Genomic DNA, 12,273 nt, shown 5'->3' with positions numbered 1-12,273 from the left:
ATTGTATATAATTAATTTTTATCGCGCTCTGTCTTTTTTTATTAGCTTGACCGATTGCATATTATAAGCATAAAAAAACCCACAGGGGAAAATGCACATTACAATAGTTGAAAATAGTGAAAGCATTATGGGGATTAAATTAAATTTAGAGCATAAAAGGCTATATTCTAAAAATTTAATTATTCTAATTGTCTAGATCTGATAATGTTAATTACTAAGTGTTTGAAATTGGAAACTAATCAAAAAGTGAGACAGCTAGTGAGGCAAAGCTATCTTCAGAAACAACAATAAGAAGAGGTCGTTGTGGCAAAGAAATCTGACTTGAGTAAGTTAAAACGTTTAAATAATAAGGAATAACAAGAAAATTCGATTAATTTATCTGATTTATCATGTTCCGAACTTTGTTGATCGACTAGTCTATATAATAATGCGCTTGTATGAGTAACCATGTGAGTCCACGACACTCAAAGTATGGGTCACTTTTTTATGACGTAGCGTTATACGCTAAAATTTACCAAGTTAAAAAAAACGCAAAACAGGGGTTTTTGTTTAAACATTTGTTTCTCTTTTTTTATTACTTTAAAAATGGATATAACGTTAAAAGGAGAACTGATTGGAAATGTATCAGACAATTGTAGCTACAATCCCGGTCAAAAATAATGGCAGTAAACCCTTTTTACATGTGTAGCAAGAGCAAGATAAGTACAAAGCCCCCTTTCCCCCAGTATCAATGTTCAAACGTTGTGCTAACACGTTTCCAAACATTGATAATGGGGAAGAGGGGGTAGGAAAGGATTGTACTGCACTTTTTGTAGCTTACTGCCAATATATTTTGACCGGGATTGTAGCTATACATTATCAATTTGTTTCCCTTGTGATGAAGCGAAGTTTAGTAATCGAAGTAAAAAACTGATTGGACTTTTATCCAGGAAAACGCTAGCTAGCAGCCTACTGAGAAAGCGAAAAAAAGCAGGTGTGTTGTTTAGATTATCTGGTAGAGAAATGATTTTAGGTGAATAACGATATTTAAGCCGTTTACATATTCAAAGGTAAACTTTCCCTTAAATATGAAATATGTTTTGTCTTGCGCCTAAACGTATTCTTTTTAGTAATATACTCAGGGTCAGTTAGGAATATCTTAAGAATATGTTTAACCTCGATTGTTTGTTCTAAATATAAAAAGAATTCAAAATAGCATTATATATTTTTGGGCCACGAGGATGGTATTTGTCAAGAAAGTTAAGAACTTTTTTTGTAAGAATGTACTCTAAACAATGTGTCAGAATATCCTAAGAATATGACTAAAAATAAAAATGACTAAGAATAAAACTTTTTATTGCGTATATATCTCACAAACTGAACCTTCTTCTGTTCAAAGCAATGAGCCGTTACATGTAGCAGAATTTCCCATTAGATATAACAACTTATAACAAGCTTTATTTTATTAGTATAGCCATGCTAAAAATATATTAGGAACAATAAGAATACTATTTGTCAAGAAACTTAAGAACATTAAGGCTGAAACGGAATAACACAATAACACACGGTGTGTATCCTAGATAAGAGTTTTATAAACTATAAAAAGTAATTGACGTGGGTTATTTCGTTATAATAAACCTTAATGTAAACAAAGTTAAATCAATGTTTACATCTGTTGCGTTACCGTGTAAAATATTATTCGATTCTTAAATTTGAAAACACTGCAATGTTATCATGCACGGCACGTTTGCGCATTGGGAGGGTTGATGTATGCAATAAACTAAAGAGCCAATTTGGTATGATGCATTACAAACTGTACATTGTGGAAATTTTGCAATAACCGCTTTTGTGTGACTTAACAATTTTTTATAACCTCTGGTATACCATTTTCCCTGGTGTACTGGCAAAGCAAGTATATAGTTTTAGCAGATTTGGATTTTTACATAACCGTTGTTAGCCACCTTCGATTTTGTTAGACCTTTTCCATTTTTATTTGTTGTTGGACCTGCTTATATTTTTAAGCGTTTTGTTGCAGCGGGTATAAATATAATGCAGATTGTGAGCAACCTCAATTCCAGGGCTTTTTTTCTCTTTTATTATTATTTTTTTTATTGCTGCACATGGTTATTTTTTTGGACGTTTTGTTTCAGCGGTTATAGATATAGAATAATGCAAATTGTGACTTTCCAATTCAAATTCCAATGTTCTATGTTTTTATTTGTCACCTCTCAAAAGAACTCAATGAGAGATTCAGTGGATTCTTCCACGGGAATTCGGCTAAATTACTATAATTGTCTTGTGGTGGACTGACCGTGAGACCGTGGATCAACGAGAAAGTGGGCTGTCTCCCTGCCCAATTATTATTATTATTATTATTATAAACAACTGAAGTAAAGTCTCCGCAGGAAAAATAAGCACGTTAAATCAAACAGAACACTCTGTACTATCAAATGCAGTATGGGAGTATCGGATATAAATCAAATCAAAGGTTAAAAATCTTCGCCTTGTCTAATGCTGGCTGGGCCTAAAACTTCTACAACAACAACATCAAGAATAAAAAAACCAGAGGGTTCTTCCATGGAGTTTTGTTGTTGTTTTTAGCGGTCTGAGCAGTAGAATAAATTTAGGTGAATGAAACACACTTTACCATTTGGTTCGGGTGACATGCGATGCGAGGGCTCAAGGTTCTGATGATTTTTAAAATAGCTTTCAGTGGGGGTCAAGGGATTGTTTTGACATTGCTTGGAAGAGACAGGTAGTGATATGTGTGGGAGTTGTGTGAGTCGTTTCGGGTGTCTTACAAATTTTCCATCCTGACGGACGCGGGTGGGGTAGACAACGAACCGTCAGGATGGAAATTTGAGGGAAAGGACCACCCAAAACGACTGACCACAGCACAAGAAAAATACGGAAAAACAGCAGTAAAGTCGAGCCTATAAAATTTCCGAATTCCCGTCGATTTTACACAGGATAACAACTAGTCTTGTAATAATAGGCTAAACCTGTTGTTGCCCGCGACGTTTTGTCAGGTGGAATATATGCCGTAAGATGTTCTAAGACAAAGTCTTCAAATTATCTTTTTTGTTACAAAACTTTGAAGTTGAGTTTAATTGAATTTCCGCGCCTGAAGGCGTAGGAAATTCTTTAAAACCGTCGTTTTTTTCTTTTGGAGCATTTTTTGAGAAAAAATCGACCCTGGGATTTCACGTTCCTCTGATTTTTGTTACCTAAATGTCATTTTAGGCCAAAATTGGTCCAAAAATTAAAACTACTTTATTTTCGACAAAATTTGGCACGGTTAACAAAAAAGTATGCTGAACATATGATGACATCAAAATTTTGGTTTTTTGCCACCTAAAATGTCATTTTAGGCCAAAATTGGTCTAAAAATTAAAACTACTTTATTTTCGACAAAATTTGGCACATCTAATCTAATCAAATATCTAATCTTAAATATCATTTTAGGCCAAAATTGGTCCAAAAATTAAAACTACTTCATTTTCAACAAAAATTGGAAAAGTTAACAAGAAAAGTATGCTGAACATGATGGCGAAATTAAAATTTTGATTTTTTGCCACCTTAAATGTCATTACAAATAACTCCCTGCAGGGCTGACAAAAGATTTGCAAAAGTTCCACCCTTAATTTTAATCTGCGCGTCCATAAACAAGAATATACGTGCATTTATATTATCCTTACCCTCAATAGTCTTCTCTATCTACAAAGTAACACCTTCCGAAGCATTTTCCACCCTTTTACCACTTCCATAAATCTTAACATCTTCAGTAGTTCCAAAATCCACAACACAAAATTATTCGTAAAATAACTTCCCATATCCATTTCTCCCAGCAACATTTCCTTCTGCGCATTTCCATACTCCAGCAATCGACCACTGCCAAATTGTTTTTTTAACCTCATCCCACTGATGATGACTCCTAAGACTTGAACTAAACAATTGATTCGGTTGAGCCTCTGCAGTCACACTTACCATATTAATCTTCGGATTGTAAAACTTCTCACTATCTCTGCCATAATCATTTACATCCTCAAACAAAATTAATATACTTTTTAAAGATCTAGAGGGTGTATTAAAGCCGAATTTCCAAATACTAGCAGCCTTATTAACAGTTACCGTGCTATGTCTTAATATTCTATCGTACAATATGGCAGGATCAGCATAATCATAACCTCGTTTGCCAAAGCCTCGTTATTAACAAAATCATATTCCAAAGTTATCCCATCAATTTTATATGAAGCAGTCTTATCCGCACTCCCAATAACGTTCTCATAATCGTTAAACGTCAATTCGTAGGTCAATCTCTCTAATAATCCAGATTGATGAAAGGGCATAGTACCCTCAAGCAACTCAAAATCTAGTGGAATACAAAACGTACCTCCAAAACCTTTGCTAAGTTGATTCTCCTCATCATTCGTCTTCACAGCATCTTTTGTACCCACCCTTAACTTCCGAAGTTTTCACTAAAAGTACCCTGACGAACCCTATCATTCCTCTGTCCACTTGTCATCCACAAATCTTCCCAACACATCAACTTATCAAAATCATCAATAGACACAACTTCATGTGATTCTATCTTAACGAGAACAATCGCTGTACCCAAATTATTAACAACGATCGCATCATTATCCTTGCTCATAAGTTTAATAATGAACGATAATTTAGACGTGCCTGGAGCAACAACAAAAGCATTGGATAGATTGGAAAACCTACCTGCAAGACGTTCGTTTTGATCAATCGTACTCGGATTATTAGTCACCGATATATGCTACTTCAAACCTTTAATTCCACGCTGTCTTCTATAACTTCTTGAAGGCAGCAACATTCCCATACATTTTCTATTCACCAAGATTTTTTTTCTAAAATGCAAAACCACTTTACTAGGGAATGAATATTCGCCCACGACAATCTCTTATACAAAATATTCTTAGGTTCCACATTAACCACGCTCCCATATCAAATCTCTTTTCCACCTACATGCCATCTATATAAATCATTACACCTAACTCCATCCACTGAATTATCACAACTATTTAACTCTTCCAATCTAAATGACAACCACCTAAGACCATCAAACGTATCCAACGCCTCAACCATTTCCCTTAAATATTTCGGCATAACAACATCGGCATCAATACTAATCTTCCCGCTTTGCTTATCAAAATAATACCTCCAACAAATTCTATAAGCTCACTAAACGTATAAAATCCTGCCTTCAATATTTTTTCCGTACCACCAGAGGAAACTCTCTCATCCGCAAGTACATTATAACATGAAAAAATGAAACTGGCACTAACCAATCCAACCTCAATGTCATTTTCACTAAGTAAACTCAATTCACAAACCGCACTAATATCTGTAATCCTCACATATTACCTACCCCACAGATAATACCCCAAACACAATCCCCCCATCTTCTGTTTCTTACTAGGACATAATAGTCACTCAACTTAGGTTCCTTCAATTCCGGTAACTTAGTCTTAGTAATCAAATAATACTTTCTCATAGCAGTACCATACTCACTGAAATCATTCCTAGCCTCTCTCTCCCCTCTCAACGTTCTATTAATCATATTGATCTTCTCAACCCTTTACTCATTAAATCTATCTCTTGCCTCTGTAGGTTTCTCCAAAGTTTTATCATGTCTAATTCTCTTCCAATCACTAAACGCAGCAACATTAACCACAGTCGAACCAATCATCATAGCTATCGCACTCGCCATTTACGTAGAACCAAAAATAATCCAATTATTCTACCGACAAATAAAACCGTAACATTATTACTAGACTTTGGAACATGTGGACTATTAACCTCAACATTAGTAACCTTAATCCTCATGGTAGCCTCGCAAGTTTAGTACTATAATCATAACCCTCAACATCACCAAGCCTGACCAACATATCTGACGGCCGCATATTCACTCAATAAGTCACAGGAAAATCAACCTTACTCATGGCATTTTTCAATAAACTTTTTATATCTCTTAATATCATCATCAATATCAACAGCTCTCATAATAATAACCTCTCGTTTTTAAGATAGCTCCGTCTCACATCCGGATGATAAATATTCCTTTTTGCCCAACCTGACTAACAATCAACAAATAACATTTCTTACGCTTTCAGAAATCAATGGTAAATCATTTCTCGTCAAACCCCTACTCTTATCAATAATCCATCCTGAATACACCATATCAGAATACCATAATTAACAATAACATAATTAGAAAAACTGACATAACCGCCATAGGTTCCTCCGACTCATCACGGCCATATTTAGAATCTCTATTTGCACCTTATTTATCACAAACACTATTATAACCCTTACACGACCAACTGTTCTCATACTGAGAGAAACCTGTCTCACCCGGTAGTTTTACCTGAAGTTTATGTAATATTTCCCTAACATGATAATAAGTATGAAACCTATACAAAGCCTTCAACATTCTATTTCCTTTTTCTAAATGTTCAACTTAAATACCTAAACATATTGGTGCACAGTAGATAGCAAACCCTAACTGTACAGGCCAATATCCAAAATATTTATCACTGTTCCATAATTTGTTGTCATCCTGAAAATTATTAAGATTAATTTTTTTACGTCTTGCATCTGGTGCCCAATTAAGATAAACCCATACACCATAGTTTGTAAACACATTGGAAATTGTAAAATCAACAAAATCTTACTGTGTCATGTAAATTCTATGTTTATGTAAACCTTTCACCCTCAAAGGATATAATTTCTCCCCTTACCAACTGGATAACTTGCTCCCTTTTTTATATTTATAAATATTTTTTTTCTTGTGAGATATAATATAACTATGTCTTCCACACCTGCAAAAGTCGTCCATAAATGATCGGGAAAGAGCTTTACAGTCTCCTTTGCAGCATTAAACACCCACGCCAAAACAGAACCAATACGACCAGGAAGTACACCCAACGTTTTGTCACCAAGTTTACCCTATAACCTAGATAAAGCCCCAACTGTTTCTTAATCCATTCACTTGCACCACCCTTAGATTTACCACCAGTATTACCACCCCTACTACCACCACCACCACCACTATCATTACCATCACTACCACCACTACCACCACTACCACCACCCTCCACAGCCAACACAATAGCACTAATTGACATACCAATAGCCGTAAGTATAAAGGCAACGGTAATCCCCTGCCCCCTAAACAAGATCCCTATCCTTAACTTCCGAGAAACATCAGTATTCATTAACTTTTTTATGCACATTCAAATCAACCTTACGCCTCTCAATCCTATCCTCAACCCTTTTCCTCAACTCCATATAATCATCACTCAACTCACCTCCTGCCCACAAATCAACTTCTTCTGCTTCTCACATATTTCGCCGTAGCAGTCTTCAATGCACCCCTAATAATCCGTAAAGACTTATCGAGACCCATAATCTCACTCAGATATTTTCTAAATTCAGGTGTCTCTCTATCCATTTCAATAATACTAAGCTCTCCAACGCGTTTAAATACCTTATCTGCAACACCAACCACCTCACTGTTCCCCGATTCATTTACTTTACTAGCATTCGGTATCTTATTCTTTATCTCCACTATCTCAGTTTCTTCCGATGAGTTGTGCCTCGGTACAATTCCCTTATTTATAGCATTGATAGGAAAACCGGCGTTACACCAGGATATGTTGCAATCAACGTGAAATTCGCAATCAACGGTAAATGTCCCAAAGTCGCCGGTAAATGTCGCAAATCAACAGTAAATGTCGCAAACCAACAGTAAATGTCGCAAACCCAATGGTAAATATCGCAAATAATTTTGTGTCTCGAACGTTAAAATTAACAGTAACCGTCGCACAGAAATTCACAATTAACAGTAAATGTCGCAAATTTTTTTCATGGTTTCAAACGTTTTTTTATTAAATAACATTATTATAAATATTTCTTGACTATAAAGAAAGAATAAACCACCTGCACCTTTCATAATAATGCTCAATGTGATAGTTTTGCATCATAAATTTTGAATAGCGGCGCGGGTCCCTATTGTTAAAGGTATTGAAACAATGAACAATGAACTTTGAAACTGTTACGAGTTTTGATTGCCTTGAAATTAGATGTGCTGTAGAAGATTACAGATTCATATTACTGTCAGCATAGAAATATTTTTCAATCGTATTTAATTAACTTGGCTTTTTTTAGCGGACTGAATTTAGGACGTTGATTTAAAGGACACCAACAATATTAGATACTTGTGAATCGTGCATTCTTTAAACGATGAAGACTGTAGTATACTTGTAGTTTTTTCTCGCTTATTTTGGAGGCGCGTCTGCTGTTAAGGAGAGGACCATAAAAGCTCTTACCGAAGAAGAGTATGATATTTTAGTACGGATAAAAACTAACTGTTTTGAAACACCAGTAGTTGATCAAACGGCACTGTGGAAGTCCATAATAAGAAAATTCCTTCCCTCAGTGATACTTATGTTGTAGAACATTTTGTGAGTAATGGTAATTTCTATCTGTGCGACATTTACCGTTGATTATCTATTTTGGTGCGACATTTGCTGTTGCGACATTTACCGTTGGGTTTGCGACATTTACTGTTGACTTGCGACATTTACCGGCATGCGACATATCACGTTGATTGCGACATATCTGGGTGTAACATCTCTTACCCAGGACACTTGACAACGTTTTCGAAGACTTTAAACTGCCATCTCCATTTATTAACTCCACAGGACGCTTACCCTCGGGTTTATAAAATAGCTTTTTCCCTTCTACCTTGAAAAAAATATAACGTTTGGCATCCGCCATGGAACCCAACCCTCCCTCATTTTCTTCATAAAAGTAAACCACCTTGATCATACCCCACTCTAGTCTGTTGTCAGAAATTAGACGTAGTCACCTTATCTATTATTTCAGTATCGGGATCATCAATAAAAGAAGTTACCTGCTCAGTCGTATCATCAACATTCCATAAAAAAATTCGCGTCACTAAAATCCTTCATATCCATTACTTTTGCCCTGGCAAATAAAAATGGAAGTTGAAGAAACTTATTCGAAAATTCCATTTGCTCCACCTGAAGAAATATAAGCCAACCACAATTCCGGTATCGTACACGGATACTAGAGTGAATTGAGGTCAACAAAGGAGAAACTTACATATAAGTATAAAAAACATTTCAAGAGGTCATCTATAGCGTGTAATTATGTAAGTGCGGCAGAATGTGTGAGTACTGTGTCGGGTGCAGGAGCCTTAACATCGGTACTAACAGTCATTGGTTTGCCAGGATCTATCGCATTTGGATCACTAAGCACCATTATCGGTCTGTCGATCCTACCAATATCAAACTTCATCAAAATATGTGGGGGAAAAATAAACAAGCATTTAATCATGATCGATAAACTGAAATTATCGATGGTAATAATCGTTGCTCATATACCAAGGGTTTGGATGATGGAAAGATTGGTAATGATGAGTTTAAGATGATAAGGGACAAGTATGTTGCAATTACTAGAGAAAATAATAATGCGGACATTAAGTGAAAAAAACGATCAAATGAGGCTTATGTTGGATGATGGACGGTTGTATTCTGCAGCATGATATTTTATAAGTGTTGTATGGACAAGGAACAGCAAGAAATTTAAATCATCAGCGAAAAATTGTAACATAATGTTGTTCACGAATTACGTGATTACATAATAATTTTCCCCTTTTCTTTTCTTATTTTAGTCAGTGATTACAGAATTGCCATTTCTTTTTTAATAATAATCAAACACATTACGTCTCTTGAAAGTAAGAGCTTCTGATCACTTAGGAGTGTCACCGGTTACGGGTAAGCGTGTTAATAGCACCCAGTCTACGGCTGTTAAAGATCATCGATTCTCTTGTTGTATGGCGTCGTTTAACGACTTCATTGTCAAAACATCGGCACAAAACAATTTTCTTTTTGAAATTAAGGAGATTTTATGATCTACAGAGATAAACTAGCCCTTAAAAGGAATATGTTATCAGCTCCATTGTACATCTGAATAATTTTTGTTATTATGAAGTTAGTAAAATAATCACAAAATTTTGCGAAAAAGCCTTTTACGAATTGTAATTTTAGAACAATTTTCGCGTAAAAAAATTTTGCGAAAATCAAAAATCATTTCATTAAAAAAATCCGTTGATAGGGAAAAACTCATACATAAAGTTTTTTGGCTGATTTTTATATTAATAAAATATTAAAATCAGCCAGTAATTATTGAATTATTTATTTTTTAGAAGACGTTCTTCAAAAGATGTATCAAGGAAAAGCCCCCTACATCTTGTTAGGGTTAACTTTAATCACTCTTTTCTGCACTTTATACAAACTCAAAGGCAATGAGTATTGTTATACAAATGCATTTGGTGTGCCAAAACCGGAGAAAGTTGAAGTAACGCAAGTATTACCACAAGAGGTGTTTCTCCGCACTATAGCTATAGATTTGCCTGAAAAGAAAATTGAATATTTTAAATACCAACGTAACTTGAAAATGAATAAAAAAAACAAGGCAAAAATAGCTCATGGAGAATGTATTCCACCAGCAAAAATGGAAGACTCAAAAAAGATGAAAATGATTTTAATGACTGATTTTATTCCGTACTTTGAGAAATTTCATCGAGACAAGAGTGAGATATCGGGGAGTAGACCCCCAACAAATGAAGAAATTGATGCTAGACTGTACGAAGTAGTTGAAACCATGCAATTAAACTTAAATCATGAAAATATACAATCCATTTATGTATTCGTCGATTCGCTTGAAGCTGTGGACTACCTCTCATCGTTAAATTTGGTTAACAGCGAAAATTTGGTGATACAACATCTTTCTAAACAGCACACAATAAAAACGTATGTGGAATTTGCGGCTGGATGCTTTATGGATAGAATTGTGGTCATAGGACAGCAGGATATTTTGTTTGGAAAAGGCTGGGATCAGGTCAGTTATAAAGTAATGTCAGAAAATCGCCTAATGTACGCGTTGACCCGACAACCAGCGTATAACTCCAATTGTTTCAATACCAACGTTAATTCCGCTAATTGTAAAACATTTGCGTATTTGGGTAGTCATGATGTATTTGCATATCACGTTAAAGACATATTTACGAAAGAGATTTTAGAAATTCTCGACATAGAACAGAATAAATTTGGGCTGGAAAACTACTTTATATGGGTGTTTCAAAACAAGTTGAAATTTAAAGTGTTAAATCCTTGTTTAACATTGTACGCACATCATCAACATTGCGTTCCGATACGAGCCAAAAGTACAACCAGGAAGCGTATAAACAACGGAACAACTACTGGCCTGGCTGGTTTTACTGACAAACTTACACCCTAAGTTTACATTTTTAACAAGTAACTATTTTTCATTGCGGTGGTAGGTTATAACATTATGCAAGATCAAACTTGTAAATAGATTTGATGATTTTGCTGGTCTGTTTTTCTATTTTTTTGTCACGATTTTTACGCTATTTTTGTTGCCAAGTACGCGACATTCACTTATTCGTATTATTTGTGTTTATTATTATTATTATTATTATTATCATTTATTTGTGTTTATTATTTATTTGTTATTTCTTTCTGACAACTCTGTTGTTGTTGCCATTTTAGTCGTTGTTGTTGGAACGAACTTTTATTATCTTAATCTATTTTCTTGGGTCCTTCGAACTTTTGTTAATACTTTCTTGTAAAAACTCCGGTTAACTCGTATCTCGGATAACTCAAACATTCGTTAATCCGACCCATTTTTAGTGCACCCTGGGTTTAATTTCTTCTGATAACTCGAACTTTTTAGAGAAATGGAAATCAATGACAAGATAAATGTCAAAAGTTTTTTTTAGTTTTTCTTCACTTCTGATGTAATATAGAAAGATAATGTTGTCTGTCAAGGAAATATAATTTAAAAGGGACTTGCATGTCTTTTTACTCGCTAAAGATTGCATCTTTTTAGGTCTGTTTGAGGTTTTTGTCTTCCAAAAGCTTTTTATTTTTGTAACATTTATGTTATTACATGTTGATATAAATATATTGACAAGCTTTTTAGCTATGTCCACATCTTTGACGCACCAATTTCAGGATTTTAGCTAGTGACGAAGATTTTTAAGAAGCATTCTTACAGTGACCTAGCTAGCTAGCTAGCTAGCTAGCCTTAGTTATTACTATTCAGTAAAAAAGAGCTTTCTATCCTAGCCAACATCATTTATTTTCGTGTTGAAGTTGTATCTATCTAGCTAGATCCTTAGTTACTTCTGGTTAAAAAGTGAATCTCTCAATAATT

At 34.8% G+C, this 12,273-nt stretch overlaps 1 protein-coding gene across 4 annotated transcripts in view; it reads left to right on the top strand.

Moving 5' to 3' along the window:
• The window catches only part of LOC130645490 (uncharacterized), a 41,734-nt gene extending 29,829 nt beyond the window's left edge, over positions 1-11,905 (top strand). For 3 of the 4 annotated variants that reach the window (XM_057451498.1, XM_057451497.1, XM_057451496.1), the window contains one exon: positions 10,241-11,905. In XM_057451498.1, coding sequence (XP_057307481.1) covers positions 10,258-11,334 — 1,077 coding nt within the window. In that variant the 5' untranslated portion in view covers positions 10,241-10,257 and the 3' untranslated portion in view covers positions 11,335-11,905. Of the gene's footprint in view, positions 1-55; positions 326-10,240 lie in introns of those variants that run through there. The other variant, XM_057451495.1, reaches the window with a different exon arrangement.
• The last annotated feature ends 368 nt before the right edge of the window (positions 11,906-12,273 follow it).

This window comes from Hydractinia symbiolongicarpus, chromosome 5 (genome assembly GCF_029227915.1).
Source record: "Hydractinia symbiolongicarpus strain clone_291-10 chromosome 5, HSymV2.1, whole genome shotgun sequence".
Classification (NCBI taxonomy): Eukaryota; Metazoa; Cnidaria; class Hydrozoa; order Anthoathecata; family Hydractiniidae; genus Hydractinia; species Hydractinia symbiolongicarpus.
Note: the sequence above shows the minus strand (reverse complement) of the source record. Positions and strands in the feature narration are given on the sequence as shown.